This window comes from Populus euphratica, unplaced genomic scaffold (genome assembly GCF_000495115.2).
Source record: "Populus euphratica unplaced genomic scaffold, PopEup_1.0 scaffold77.1, whole genome shotgun sequence".
Classification (NCBI taxonomy): domain Eukaryota; kingdom Viridiplantae; phylum Streptophyta; class Magnoliopsida; order Malpighiales; family Salicaceae; genus Populus; species Populus euphratica.
In genome coordinates, this window is record NW_011499955.1 from 621,457 (window position 1) to 637,065 (window position 15,609).

At 32.1% G+C, this 15,609-nt stretch overlaps 1 protein-coding gene across 1 annotated transcript; it reads right to left on the reverse strand.

The window, feature by feature from the left end:
- Positions 1-316: 316 nt before the first annotated feature.
- Positions 317-3,083, reverse strand: LOC105138297 (lipase-like PAD4). The gene is made up of 3 exons (XM_011044342.1): positions 2,541-3,083; positions 1,403-2,182; positions 317-1,189 (listed from the first exon to the last, which is right to left on the reverse strand). The coding sequence occupies exons 1-3, from the start codon at positions 2,868-2,870 to the stop codon at positions 470-472; spliced, it is 1,830 nt and encodes a 609-aa protein (XP_011042644.1). The 5' UTR covers positions 2,871-3,083; the 3' UTR covers positions 317-469.
- Between the last annotated feature and the right edge of the window lie 12,526 nt (positions 3,084-15,609).

Genomic DNA, 15,609 nt, shown 5'->3' on the forward strand with positions numbered 1-15,609 from the left:
TTTTGAAAATAAAATTTATCTTGAAGATAAAAATAGAATAAAAAAATATACTGTAGCCCCTAATTTTTATTCAAGTTGACAAATTATATTTTTCATCAAAATAAATCTTTAATTTTTTAACCCTATAAAATTAAATTAAAAAGGAAATATACCAAAATTAAGTTACAATAATACTAATGCAGTTCCTCGTCTGGTTGAAATGCTTTGCACTTCTCTCCTGTGGCATAAGGGCTACTACTGAAGGATTAGAACAAAATAAGTAATTGCAGGTGATGGCCTGTTTCTCAGAACTGGTAAATGAACTTGTTTAAGCAGGTTTTTAAGAGCTGAAATTTCATTTCTGCCTTTATTATTGACCAAAAAAGCATTTTATTTCACACTATTTTGCATGGTGGAATAGATAACAATAAAATATCTAATACAGATAAAGTTCTTGCTCAGGTGTGTACAAGGCTCGGAATAACATTAGTTACGCATCTGCAAATCCCTGCACATGCAACTCCTTCCTTAGCTCAAGATCCTGAGAAAAGTTTGTCAGGAAATGTTGTTTCAGCAATTTATTAAAGGTGGAATTCTCCAACAGAACATCAACACCCAGTTCCCCATCTTTAATCCACTTTTTGACTTTGGTATTTAGGTGAGAAATGCTTTCTTTAATTCCCTGGCAGCTTGTTTTAATGCACAGTTCCTCTACCTCAGCCCAAAAACAGGATCCTGGAACTTCATGCGGCAATCGCTCAGCATGCTCACGCCATCTTTGGGTGCATTTATACCGTCTTGGCCTGCCCTTTCCCATATAGGGCCCTGTGTCTTCATTCTTGAGGTGTCGATAGTAATTAGCGATATCCAAGGGTTCAACAATGCGACGATACCTGGTACCAAGATTTATCCATGTCTTCCGGCCCTCAAACTCATCGGGGAGTTCATTCCTTTTCAGCATTTCTATTATTTCATCCCATATACCTGCTAGCTCAAGCCTCTCTACATTAGCATGGAAATCTTCCTTTTCTTCTGAACTCTTGAAGGCATCATAATAGCCAACTTTGAGTGCACACTTCTTTTTGTACGCTTCTAGCTTATCTAAACATTTCTCAATATCTTTCTGCTTTTCATCAATTGATGCCTGGTTCTTCAACTTCTGCTTCTCTAACGCTTCAGCAGCATGAATGCACAGTCTGGCTCTTTCACTCTGGAATCCCAAACACTTAGCATTTATAAAATTTGTGGGCATCAACTAACCGAAATTTTATGTCCAGTTTCAGCAGAAATTTAAGCACTCCAAGTTTGGTATACTGAAACTTATAACCAGCTAAAATTTGCTAGGATAAATCAAACCAAGCTGTGAGAAGTGAACATGTATATGAAATTGAGTACAAACTTAGCAGGGATTGAAAGAACTTACCAGGCCTAGGTCATTCAAGGCCACATTAACTCTCCCACGCTCAACATTTGCAACATTCGAAGATAACGGTAGTGCTTCTGGATGATGCTGATATAAACATGTTACAATTGACATTTTTAAGTATTCTTGCAAGTCATTTCCGTAGTTCAAATGATCTTTTAGGCTTGTTTGGGCAACTTTCACTTTTTCTCTTGCTTCTTCAGTGCTCAACTGGGAGGCATAGTACAGTACTTGCAGCACAGCATCTGGGTTACTTGAGACAACAAGTTTCCCATTTCCTGTGCAGAAAACATAGGTCCCTAAGGGTCTGTAAGGACTCAGTTCAATGAAGCTTGATATAGTCTCCAATAAAGGATTCGTGCTCCCCATGATCTTACAGGCAGCATAATTAGCAACAGACGATGCATTTTTCACCACAGTTTCATAGAAAGCTGGAGCTTCATTAGGAGGCTGTTGCGCTTTTTGATTAAAGTAATCAAGAACTTGCTGCAGTTTTTGATTAATGGAAGAGAGTGGACTGAGTGAAATCTGAGGAACAATGTCGCATCTCATAACGAAATTCACAAAATAGCGAGACCAGTTTTCACGCCTAAGTGCAAGGTTTATAATGCGATCACCAACAAGGGGAGATCCAAAAGTCAGACAGAGTGGCGCAATCCAGTTGGAGCTTCTTCTAATTTGCCCTTCCAATAACCAAATTGTTGCCAGTATGGCAATTGCCCCTCCTGAAGAGTGGCCTGTAAATACAATTTGCCTCCAGTCTGTCGCAGCTTTTTCCACCTAAGAAAATTGAAAACCATCATCAGATCGAAGTTAATTTCTTATGATTCAGCAATTATTTCAATGTTTTCTTGTTAATTATATTCTAATTTCCATCAGTTTCCATTTAACACATGTAAATCTTATCAATATGTACTTCTTCTCATGGAATTCAATTAGCTTCTCGGAAGGTTTTCAATCAAGAATACAGATGCAATTATAGAATCTAAAAATTCTTCACGCATTAGCATCATATCCACAAGGAAAAATTGATGAACAAACACACAAAAAAGGGGAAAGAAAGAAATATATTCCCTAAAAAAAGAAAATTCACAACTGATTATAATAACATAAATGACCAGAAAGTGGATTCAGATACCTCAATTTGGAACTGTGGATTAGCCAAAACTGCTTTGAATCTATTGAGAAAGACTTCGTTGACAGTAGCAGTTACATCAAGACCAACATATTTGAGAGAAGGAAAGAGCTGAGGATCCACCTTCGTTTCTCCAAAGGAAGTTCCAGTAAACCAATCATTTACAGACCAAGATCCAGGAAAGCTAAAGACAACTTCAGATGATGAAGTTTTAATCTTTTTAGAAAGATATTGCTTCTCTGGATATTTGTGAGCATTCATGGCCATTGAGCATGCTTTCTCGATAACCACTTCTTTGATCTCCATGTTCTCTCCAAGCTTGACAGTACCCATCACTGGCTTTCGATTCTTTCGGGAATTTGCAGCTTTGGATTATTTCTTGTTATCTGTCAGACATGAAAGAATGAAACACGCGTTAAACTATAGGCAGAAATGGTCGGCTTCGTCGTCGTTGACCTGTGTGAGTCTTTCTTTCTATAGCGAAGCATGCTGGAAGGAAGCTTACGAGGACTCTCATCCATCCAAAGTGGAATCAACTTGCAATTTTTAAATTCCACTTGTCTCGACGTTAAAAGTAAGCAAGGCTGGTTATTTTTTAAAATGATTTTTATTTAAAAATAAATAAAAATTATATTTTTAAAATTTATTTTTAATATTAATATATTAAAATGATTTGAAAATATAAAAAATAATATATATATACACACACACTTAGCATACTTGCTCCCGAACATTATAAAATAATTGCAATTTATATTAATTTAAATAATTAGTAGTTATAATTAACAAAACAACTCGAATATAGAAAAAAAATTAATCATGATAAATAATTTGTATATAAAAGAACTTAGTTTAACCATTTGAGATTTCAATTGGTTTAGTTACTATGCTTACGACTAAGAAATTCAAAGAAACTTTGACGGGATTTCATCAAGACATATAGATTATGGTGGACTTCGGCAAAATTTGTAATAATAAAGAGTAAGCTTTGATTAATTCGATTCATGTTCAAAAGAGGCTTGTTGATGGAATCAATAATATTACACAAAGATTGGGAGAAGAAGACTAGATTTGAATAGTTTGACCTTTTGTTATTTTTTTTGTCATAACTAGAATTACAAATCAAATTTTGATGTGATTCTAGTTGATTTGGAAACTAGACTTCCATACCTTTCCAACGGTATATTTCACACCTGCTAATTCATTAAGACGAGAGAGAATCATCTACTCTAAGTTAGGTTTTTGCTGCTGCCAGACAGAATACGGAAACAACGAACTTGTCTTATTTAATTAGTTAGGCTATCAAACTTTATTTATTTTGAGAGGAGGCATTTTATTTGAATCTTAAACTTGTTTTTTTATATATTTTAATTAGTTTGGGATAATTTTAGCTTGAGTTGATTATTATTTAAATTAGGCTTATATGAGACCCATTAGAGAAACTAGGGTTTTGGATTAGAGTTTAAATACTCTTAATGAATAATTTTAGGGCTGAATTTTGATGATATTTTCAACATTGTAGCTAACTTTTTGGCTACTCAATCTTGATTCCTGATTGAACTTTAAACTCTTCAAAGAATTGATCATTTTTTATTGTGAATTTATACTTCATTTGCTTGCCTTTAAGTGTAGGCATTGTGATCGAGTTGGTTTATAGTCTTATTGCCTTGGAGCAAGTCTTTCATTGTGATAAGCTCATTCAAATCTCAACAAACTTGGATTAGATTAATCTTGAGGTCATGAATTTCATTAATCTCTTATTTGAGTTTGGTCGATTACAACCTTGAAAAAACCTTGATCATTAGGCAATTGGTTAGTCTTGATTCATGAATCTTTTAGTGGTCTTGATTGTATTTCTTGAAAATTTGGGTAGCTCGTTGATTTCTTGAGTTTCTAGAAATTTCTTTTAGTTCTTGATAATTCATAATTGTTTAGCTTTTTTTTATTTCGTGTCTTCAAATCATCATATTATTCATACAAATTTGCATTGTTATTCGTAAATTTGTCATCGAGTTTCATTTTGTTAGTTTCGTAATTCTTTTCTTTTTAAGTCTGTATTGCATTTATAAATTCACTGTATAGTTGGCTGTTTTTCTAAAATTGTTGCTAAGTGATTTTAAGAACTAAAAAAATGCAATTTTGAGTGAGAAAAAAAAAAGGCGTGGTGAGCATATTAGAGTGAAAAACCTATAGTTTTGTGTGAAATATGAATTTGTGAGGCATTATTTTTTTTATTGCTAATAATTTCGTGCAAGTATAAAAAAAGATAATGTCTTCTGGTAGTATGTCACCTAAAAAAAAGAAGAGTTTTAGAGGATAGGCTATCTAAAATTCAAAAATAGATGGAGTTCATGTTTGGAGAGATGATGAGTAAGTTTGAAGATAGGTTTGAAAAATTAGAGACTAAGGTTGAAAGTGGGCTTAGAAAAAAGGATAGACAAGCTAGGAAAAAGAAGAGTATTGCTGGAAACTCTACAAAAAGAGTTGAAGATGATTTTAACTATGGAAATGAGTTCCATACATATAGGAATGAATTGTATGAGGCTCGACCAATAAGGGGTAGAATTCGGCCAGATAAGGATTCTAGGCATATGAGGAATTTTGATGATTTGGGTGATATAGATCCAAATTTAGGTAGTATTAAGTTGGAAATCCAAATATTTAAGGGAAATATTGACCCTGAAGCTTATTTAGAGTGAGAAAGAAAGGTAGAGATGATTTTTTACATTCATAAGTACTTGAAAGAGAAGAAGGTTAAGTTAGTTATAGTGGAGTTTACTCACTATGTCATAGTTTGGTGGGAGAGATTGGTGGTAGAAAGAAAAAGGAATAAAGAAAGACTAGTTAGCACATGAGAGGAGTTGAAGACAATATTAAAAAAGATATATGTTTCTAAACACTATTATCGGGAGTTGTTTAATCGTTTACAAATGATTACATAGGGTAATAAGAGTGTGGAGGAGTATCATAAAGAATTCTAAACACTAATAAGATGGTTATGATTAGGGCTAATGTTAATGAAGATGAGGAAGTGACTATGTTTAGGCTTTTGAATGGCTTGAATAGAGATATAGCTAATGTCATGGAGTTGCAATCATATGTTGATTTGGAGGAGTTGATACATTTAGCCATTAAGGTTGAAGGATAGTTGAAAAGGAAAGGCAATACATGATCTAGAGCTTATATGGGGTCTTCTTCAAGTTGGAGAATGAATTATAAGAAAGAGGGCAGTGCACCTATGAAGCCATTGGTGACTTATAAAAATGTCGAACCTACCTCCACGAAGAATCAAGTTATGAACAATGATCAAAAACTTAAAGAAGAAGTCCAACCAAAGTGTAATCATGATATAAAGTGTTTCAAGTGTCAGGGATTGGGATACTATACATCAGAGTGTGCAAATTGATGAGTTATGATCGAAAGGATGATGGAGAGATTATGTCTACTAGTAAGGAGTTTGATTGTGATGACATGTTTGAGGATGCTAGTGATTTAAAGTATGTTGTTAGTAATGAAGTTTTGGTGACTAGACGGTTACTTAATATTCAAACTAAGAAGGATGATGTGAAGCAACAAAGAGAGAACATTTTTTATATTAGATGCCAAATCAACTATAAGATATGTAGTATAATCATTGATAGTTGTAGTTGTACTAATATTGTTAGTGATACTTTGGTTAAAAAGTTGGGATTGAATATTGTAAAGCATGAGAGGTCTTATTAGCTTCAATGGTTAAATGAATGTGGTGTTGTTAAGGTGAATACACAGGTGATGATTTCTTTTTTAGCAGGCAAATATAAGGATGAAGTGTTATAAGATATTGTGTCTATGCATCTACTCATCTATTACTAGAGAGGCCTTGGTACATATTCATTAGAGAAAGATGGAAGGATTTATACACTTACCCTACTCTCACCAAAGTAAGTGTATGAAGATCAAATTCAATTGAAGAAAGGCTATGTGGAAGAGCAACATGTTTCGACCAAAATGGAGAAACAAAAAGATTCAACTAAAATAGAAAAACAAGTTAAACAACATGGTAAGGATTTGAGGAAGAGAGAAAAGAAAATGAGTAATGAGTTGAAAATAAAAGGGAACAAAGTTTCGGCCCTTAGGACAATAGAGGAGGGTTATAGCTAAGAACAAAAAAAATCAAAGAAAGCCCGAGAGTGGATAGAAAATGAGTGGAGAGAAGAAATCAAAGGTGAGAAAAAAAGATGTGTAAAAAAAATTAGGGAAACACCTTAATTGTTTTGCAAAATATAATAATCTTAAACATGCATATCTTTCTAACTTGCCTATGATTTTATTTATGTATAAGGAGGAATTCTTTAACTTAGATGATTTAGATTTTTGTGTTCCTAGTGTTGTTAAAGTTCTTTTTCAAGAATTTGAAGATGTCTTTCAGAATGACATTTCTAGTAATTTGCCGTCAATTAAAGGTATTGAGCATCCAATTAATTTTATTCTAGGAGCATCTATATCTAATAGACCGGCTTATAGGACCAATCCTAAAGAGGTTAAAGAGCTTTAAAGACAAGTGAGGGAGTTGATGTCGAAGGATATATTCAAGAGAGCATGAGTTCTTATGCAATTCTTGTGCTTCTTGTTCCAATAAAAAACAAAAAACAAAACTTGGCAAATGTGTGTGGATTATTGAGCTATTAATAACATCACTGTAAAGTATTTTCATCTTATTCCTAGATTAGATGCTATATTGGATGAATTACATTGTTCCAAATTATTTTCGAAAATTGATTTGAAAAGTAGTTATCATCAAATTAGGATGAAAGAAGGGGATAAATGGAAAATTGTTTTTAAAACTAAATATAGTTTGTATGAGTTATTGGTTATGCCTTTTGGACTTACTAATGTACCTAGTACTTTTATGAGATTGATTAATCATGTGTTGCGTGCTCTTATTGGTAAGTGTGTTATCGCTTACTTTGATTATATTTTAATTTGTAGTAAAGAAATTGATGAGCATATAGGTCATTTCAGACAAGTTCTTCATATGCTTAGCAAAGAGTCCTTATATGCTAATTTGAAAAAGTGTGACTTTTTCCTGGATATGATTGTTTTTCTTGGATATGTGGTTAATGCAAAAGGCATAGAAATGGATGAGGCTAAGGGTAAGGCTATTTAAGAATGGCCTATACCAAAATTCATAACAAATGTTAGGAGTTTTCATGATTTAGCTAGTTTTTATAGGAGATTTGTTAAATATTTTAGTACGATAGCCTCTATATTGACTGAAATTGTTAAGAAAGTCGTGGCTTTTAAGTGGGGAGAAAAACAAGAAAATGCTTTTAGCTTGTTAAAATCAAAGTTGATTTTGGCATCTTTACTATCTTTATCTGAGTTTGAAATTGAATATGATGCTTCAAGAATAAATATTGGAGTTGTTTTAATACAAGACAAATGACTTATTGCTTATTTTAGTGAAAAACCCAATGGTGCAACTCTTAACTATCCCACTTATGATAAATAGTTGTATACAGTAGTGAGGGCTTTGGAGACTTAGTGATTGATACTTAAAAGTGTATTTTTATCAAGGTTTTATATCATCATTTTGCACTTGAAGTATCAATAACTCCTTAACTAAAACATGTTTTATAATAATATATCTAATACTATAAGATACCTTTAATTTATGGTAAATGTTCATTTTAAATGCAAGCTTGTCACATAAATGAGAGAATTGATTGATGAATTTAAGAATTGAAATTGAAAGGATAAAGAGATGGCCAAACTTAGAAAAGAGATGTCGGTGCAATCCAAACCGGAACACTATTCGGTAATTGAGTCATATCTAGAGCTATAGATCTTAGATTTAAGTCTACTTTATATGGATGGAAAGGTAAGACATAGGCCTACAACTTTCCTAGGAGCCCAAGATCTAAAAAGGCCATTTTCAAGTCCAAATTATTGCAACAACAAAGAAGTCCGAATCTGTATTCCAACTCGAACACTGTTCAGTATTTGGCCCATATTTGGAGTTATAGAAGTCCAAATGAGCTGATTTTTTTACACAAGAAAGCTGAGACAATTTTCTACAACTTTCATGTTTCAAGTGGCTCCAATTTTGATGTTATCAATGACGTTTTGGGCAGACAAGAGAAGATAAGGATTGTCACCAAGTCAAGAGTTGGTCACCCACTCATGAATTAGTCATCATATCAATAGTTCCCAATTTTGGCCTATAAAAGGAGGCATTTGCCATGCATTTAGGCATCTTAGTTTCCAGATCAAGATCATGCTCTTGCTTTCTCTCTTTGCATTTTTTGTAATGTTTATGCTTTGCTTTCATTATTATCAAGTTTATGCCTTTCATTTCCTTTCTTTTACTTAGCTAACTTTTATCTTATTTATGTTCTTATTTTGTTTATCTATTTTTCTTTCTTTCATTATGTCTAGCTAAGTTTATTATGTCAAGATGAAAAGGTTACACTAATGGTGTAAGACTAAGTATAGTGTAAACTTAATATGGACTTTAATGTTTGATACTAACATGTTTTGTATTTGTTATCTTGTTCACTCTTTAATACTTTGCTTGTTAAATGACTAATCTTGATTTATGTTGTATAACACTTGGTACAACAAATGCTTGGCACTTTCATAGCCCATAATGTATGGTATAACCGACACCTGAGCTATGAAAGAAACTTGATTTGTTGTTAACATAAATCATGAATGCTTGACGAAATTTACAAGTATTAGTATTAATTGAATAAGATGACTAATCTAATCATGTTAACAATCTATAATCTAATTGGAACCTCCTTTGTGTGTGGTTTCCAATTGAATAATAAGAGTTTATATTATACTTGTTTGACATACCATTAGTGGATCCTCTAACCTTGACATTGTTTGTTATCATTATTTAATCCTTACGTTAATTTTCCATCTCAAAGTTTTTTTTTACTACTACTACTACTACTACTACTAGTATTATTAGTATTATTATTGCTACTATTATTATTGTTGTTGTTATTGTTACTATTGTTGTTGTTTATAATTGTTGTTTATAATTTGTACAATTAACCTCCATGTGGTTCGATCCTGGTCTTGTCGGGTTATTTATTACTTCGACACTCCTGTACTTGGGAAAAGACATCAATCTTTTAGTCGTGTCACTTAGCAATATTATCTATAGCCTTGGGAGTTTGTCATACATACTGATCACCAATCATTGAAACATTTGAAAGGTTAAGGTAAGTTAAGTAGGAGATATGCTAAGTGGGTTAAGTTTATTGAAATTTTTTCATATGTGATTAAATACAAGCAAGGTCAGGAAAATGTGGTTGTCGATGCCTTGTCGTGAAGGTATGTTCTTTTCAATACTCTTAATACTAAATTGCTAGGATTTGAGTATATTAAGGAGTTGTATCTTGATGATCATGATTTTGGTGTTATATATGACATATGCAAGGTTTGGCCAAGGATAAATATTTTAGGCATGATGGATTTTTGTTTAAGAAAAATAAATTATATGTGCTTAATTGTTCTTTACATGAATTACTTGTGAGGGAAGCACATGAGGGAGGTTTAATGGGATATTTTGGAATTACTAAAACTTTGAAGGTTCTATTTAAGTATTTTTATTAACCTAATATGAAAAGATATATGCAAATAATATGTGTTGGGTGCATAACATGTAGACAAGCTAAGTTTAGGGTAATGCCTCATGGACTATATGACATGACTAAAAGATTGATGTCTTCTCCCAAGTGCAGGAGTGTCAAAGTAATAAATAACCCGACAAGACCGGGGTCGAACCATAGGGAGGTTAATTGTACAAATTATAAACAACAATAATAGCAATAACAACAATAATAACAATAACAACAACAATAACAATAACAACAACAATAACAATAACAATAACAATAACAATAACAATAATAATAACAATAATAGTAGTAGTAGTAGTAGTAGTAGTAGTAGTAGTAACAATAATAATAATAATAATAATAATAATAAAGAGAAGAAGAAGATGATGAAGATGATGAGAACTTGGAGATAGAATATTAATGTAAGGATTAAACAATGAGAATAAACAATGTCAAGGTTAGAGGATCCACTAATGGTATGTCAAACAAGTATAGTATAGACTCTTATTATTCAATTGGAAACCACACACAAAGGAGGTTCCAATCAGATTATAGATTGTTAACATGATTACATTAGTCATCTTATTCAATTAATGCTAATACTTGTAAATCTCGTCAAGCATTCATGATTATAACTTATGTTAACAACAAATCAAGTTCCTTTCATAGCTCAGGTGTCGGTTATACCATATAGTATGGGCTATGAAAGTGCCAAGCATTTGTTGTACCAAGTGTTATACAACATAAATCAAGATTAGTCATTTAACAAGCAAAGTATTAAAGAGTGAACAAGATAACAAATATAAAACATGTTAGTATTAAACATTAAAGTCCATATTAAGTTTAGACTATACTTATTCTTACACCATTAGTGTAACATTTTCACCTTGACGTAATAAACTTAGCTAGACATAATAAAAGAAAGAAAAATAAATAAACAAAATAAGAACATAAATAAGATAAAAGTTAACTAAGTAAATGAAAGGAAATGAAAGGCATAAACTTGTTATTAATGAAAGCAAAGCATAAACATTACAAAAAATATAAAGAGAGAAAGCAAAAGCATGATCTTGATCTGGAAACCAAGATGCCTAAATGCATGGCAAATGCCTCCTTTTATAGGCCAAAATTGGAAACTATTGATTTGATGATTATTGATGAGTGGGTGGCCAACTCTTGACTTGGTGACAATCCTTATCTTCTCTTGTCTGCCCAAAACATCATTGATAACATCAAAATTGGAACCACATGCAAACATGAAAGTTGTAGGAAATTGTCTCAGCTTTCTTGTGTAAACAATTCAGCTCATTTGGACTTCTAAAACTCCACATATGGGCCACACACTGAACAGTGGTCGGGCTGGAAGACAGATTCGAACTTCTTTGTTGTTGCTATAATTTGGACTTGAAAATGATATTTTTAGATCTTGGGCTCCATATGAAAGTTGTAGGCTTATGTCTTACCTTTCCATCCATATAAAGTAGACCTAAATCTGAGATCTACAGCTCCAGATATAACCCAATTACCGAACAGTGTTCAGGTTTGGATTGCACCGACATCTTTTTTCTAAGTTTGGTCATCTCTTTGTCCTTTCAATTTCAGTTCTTAAATTCATCAATCAATCCTTTCATTTATGTGATAGGCCTGCATTTAAAATGAACATTTACTATAAATTAAAGGTATCTTATATTATTAGATATATTATTATAAAACATGCTTAGTTAAGGACCACAAATTAAAGGTATCTTATATTTTTAGATATATTATTATAAAACATGCTTTAGTTAAGGAGTTATTGATACTTCAAGTGCAAAATGATGATATAAAACCTTGATAAAAATACACTTTTAAGTATCAATCACTATACACATCGTTGCATGTTCCTAAGGAACCTTAGGTTGATATTTTTATGGATTTTATTTTGGGTCTACCTAGGTCTAGGAAAGGGATAGATTTTATATTTGTTATTGTGGATAGATTTTCTAATATGGCACATTTCATTACTTGTCATAAAACCGATGATGCAATAAATATAGCTGATCTATTGTTTAGAGAATTCGACTACATGGTCTTCCTAAAAGCATTGTATCTTTTTGAGACATTAAGTTTTTGAGTTATTTTTTAAAGGTTTTGTGGGGTAAGCTAGGAATTAAACTTTTATATTCTACTACTTATCATCTACAAACAAATAGTCAAACTGAAGTTGTTAACTAGACTTTGATTTAATTGTTAAATGTTATCATTCAAAAGAATCTTAAAAATTGAAAAGATTGTTTGTCATTCATTGAATTTAAAATCATAGTGTGCATTCTACTACTGATTATTCACCATTTGAGATTGTGTATGGTTTTAACCCTTTGACGCCATTAGATTTGATTCCTTTACCTATTGATGAAAGGGTTAGTCTTAATAGTAATCAAAAGGCACAGGTGGTGAAAGATCTCTATGCAAAAATTCAACAACAAATAGAAAAGAAGAACGAACAATATGCAAACAAAGCCAATAAGGGATGAAAATTGGTGAGATTTGAACCAGGTGATTGACTTTAAGTGCATATAAGAAAGGAAAGGTTTTCTGAATAAAGAAGATCAAAATTAAAGCCTCGAGGAGATGGTCTTTATCATATCATTGCAATGATTAATGATAATGCATACAAAGTGGATCTACTAGGTAAGTATGGTGTTAGTGTTACATTCAATGTTTTTTATCTTTTTTTTATTTGATGTAGGTGACAAATTCGAGGTTGAATACCTTTGAAAATATAGGGGATGATGCGATCCAACCATTAAAGGATCCATTGGAGGTTCTGGTTGGTCCAGTTATTAGTAGGCTTACGACTAAGAAGTTTAAAGAAGCTTTCAATGGACTTTTTCAAGAGACATGGGCTAAGGTGGACTTCAAGAGGATTTGTAATAATAAAAAGCAAGCCTTGATTAATATAATTCATGTTTAAGAAGGGTTTATTGGTGGAATCAAGACTATTACACAAGGATTGGGAGAAGAAGACTAGATTCGGGTAGTTTGACCTTCAGTTACTCTTTTGGTCACAACTAAAGCTACAAATCAAATTTTGATGTGATTCTATGAAAACTATACTTCCATACCTTTCTAACGGTATATGGCATGCCTTCTAATTCATTAAGACAAGAGAGAACCTTCCATTTTAAGCTAAACTTTTGCTGCTGTCAAACAAAATGTAGACACAACAAACTTGTCTTTTTTAATTAGTTAGGCTATCAAACTTTATTTATTTTAAAATGAGACATTTTATCTGGGTCTTAGACTTATTTATTTTATTTACTTTAATTAATTTGAGCTAATTTTAGTTTGGGTTGATTATTATTTAAATCGGGCTTATATGAAACCCATTAGGTAAACTAGGGTTTTGGCTTGGAATTTAAATACTCTTTAGAAATAATTTTATGGTAGACTTTTGATGATATTTTCAGCATTGTAGTTGAATTTTTGGTTGTTTATTCTTGGTTCTTGATTGAACTTTAAACTCTTTAAAGAATTTACCATTATTTGTTGTGAATTTATACTTCATTTTTTTATCTCTAAGTGTAGGTGTTGTGATCGAGTTGGTTTATAGTCTTATTGTCTTGAAGTAAGTCTTTCATTATGATACACTCATTTAAATCTCAACAAACTTGGATTAGATTGATCTTAGGATCGCGAATTCCATTAAATTCCGCTAAGGTTCGCATTATGTCCAATCAAATACTTCTTTTAAAAGGTTATTGAGAAAAATCTTAGTTTTTTTTTATTAGTGTATGCATTGTTTCCATATTCTAGACACTATGATTGTTGATTGGTAAGGTAAGTTTGGATCATTTACACCATTTATTTTTCATTTCTTTCTTTTAAAACTAAAACTTAATTTTAAGAGAAGGTATGTAGAAATGTTCTCAAATCAAATAAAATATAGATGTTTTTAGACTTTAAACCTTTAGAAAAGATGTATCTATCCCAAACAACATGACGCTATAATATAGGTAAATGATAAAAAAAGATTGAAAACAAAAAAGTAAATAAAGCTAAAAAGAAAACAAGTAAATGAAAGTTATAAATACAAGACGAAAGATAAATTGAATAAATTGAAAGAATAAAATTACATAGATATCTAGAGCTAACTATCTTTTTCAACTATTAGTATAGTAAAGGAAATGAAAAGCATGAACAAGAGATTAATGAAAGCAAAACTTAAGCATTACAAAAAGATAAAGAGAGAAAGTGAGAACATGATCTTGATCTGAAAAACAAGATACCTAAATAAATGGCAAATGCCTTCTTTTGTAGGCTAAAATTCAGAACTATTCATTTGGTAATTGATTATTGATGGAGTGGCCAACTATTGATTTAGTGGACTTGGTGGACAGCAGCACTCAAGCATTTTGGCTGAATGAAATGACATTGATGTAATCAGAATTTAGCAAAGTGTTCTTCATGAAAGTTTTTGAAAATTATCTTGTCCTTTCACCCACTAAATTTCACATCATTTAGAGCACTGCATCTTGAGATATGTCTAAAATATTGAGTAGTGCTGGTGGATATGGTGGATAGCCCTCAAGCTCTTGTCTAGATGAAATGGTATTTCTATCATCAGAATTTGAGCAGGTTGATTAGTACTTAAAAGTGCATTTTCATCAAGGTTTTATATCATCATTTTGCACTTGAAGTATCAATAACTCCTTAACTAAAGCATGTTTTATAATAATATATCTAATAATATAAGATACCTTTAATTTGTGGAAAATGTTCATTTCAAATGCAGGCCTATCACATAAATGAAAGGATTGATTGATGACTATAAGAACTTAAATTGCAAGGGCAAAAAGATGACCAAAATTAGAAAAGAGATTTGGTGCAATCCAAACCGGAACACTGTTCGGTAATTGGGTCATATCAAGAGCTATATATCTCAGATTTAGGTCCAATTTATATGGATGGAAAGGTAAGACATAGGCCTACAACTTTCATATGGAGCCAAAGATCTAAAAAGGCCATTATCAAGTCCAAATTGTAGCAACAACAAAGAAGCCCGAATCTGTCTTCCAGCCCGAGCACTGTTCGGTATTTTGGCCATATCTGGAGTTCTAGAAGTCCAAATGAGCTGAATGTTTTACACAAGAAAGCTGAGACAATGAACACTATTTGGTAATTGGGTCATATTGGGAGCTATAGATCTCAGATTTAGGTCTACTTTATATGGATGGAAAGGTAAGACATAGGCCTACAACTTTCATATGGAGCCAAGATCTAAAAAGAGTATTTTCAAGTCCAAATTGTAGCAACAACAAAGAAGCCTGAATCTGTCGTCCAGCCCGAGCACTATTCAGTATTTTGGCCATATCTGGAGTTCTAGAAGTCCAAATGAGTTGAATTTTTTACACAAGAAAGCTGAGACAATTGCCTACAACTTTCGTGTTTCAAGTGGATCCAATTTTGACGTTATCAAT

What these genes read in the sequence shown, in the direction of transcription:
- LOC105138297 (XM_011044342.1), bottom strand. Translation starts at nt 2,870, where the DNA reads ATGGGTACTGTCAAGCTTGGAGAGAACATGGAGATCAAAGAAGTGGTT. An exon ending in ATCCACAGTTCCAAATTGAG is followed by an intron (nt 2,183 to 2,540) that starts GTATCTGAATCC and finishes CAATTTTCTTAG; the next exon opens with GTGGAAAAAGCTGCGACAGA. An exon ending in CCTTGAATGACCTAGGCCTG is followed by an intron (nt 1,190 to 1,402) that starts GTAAGTTCTTTC and finishes TTGGGATTCCAG; the next exon opens with AGTGAAAGAGCCAGACTGTG.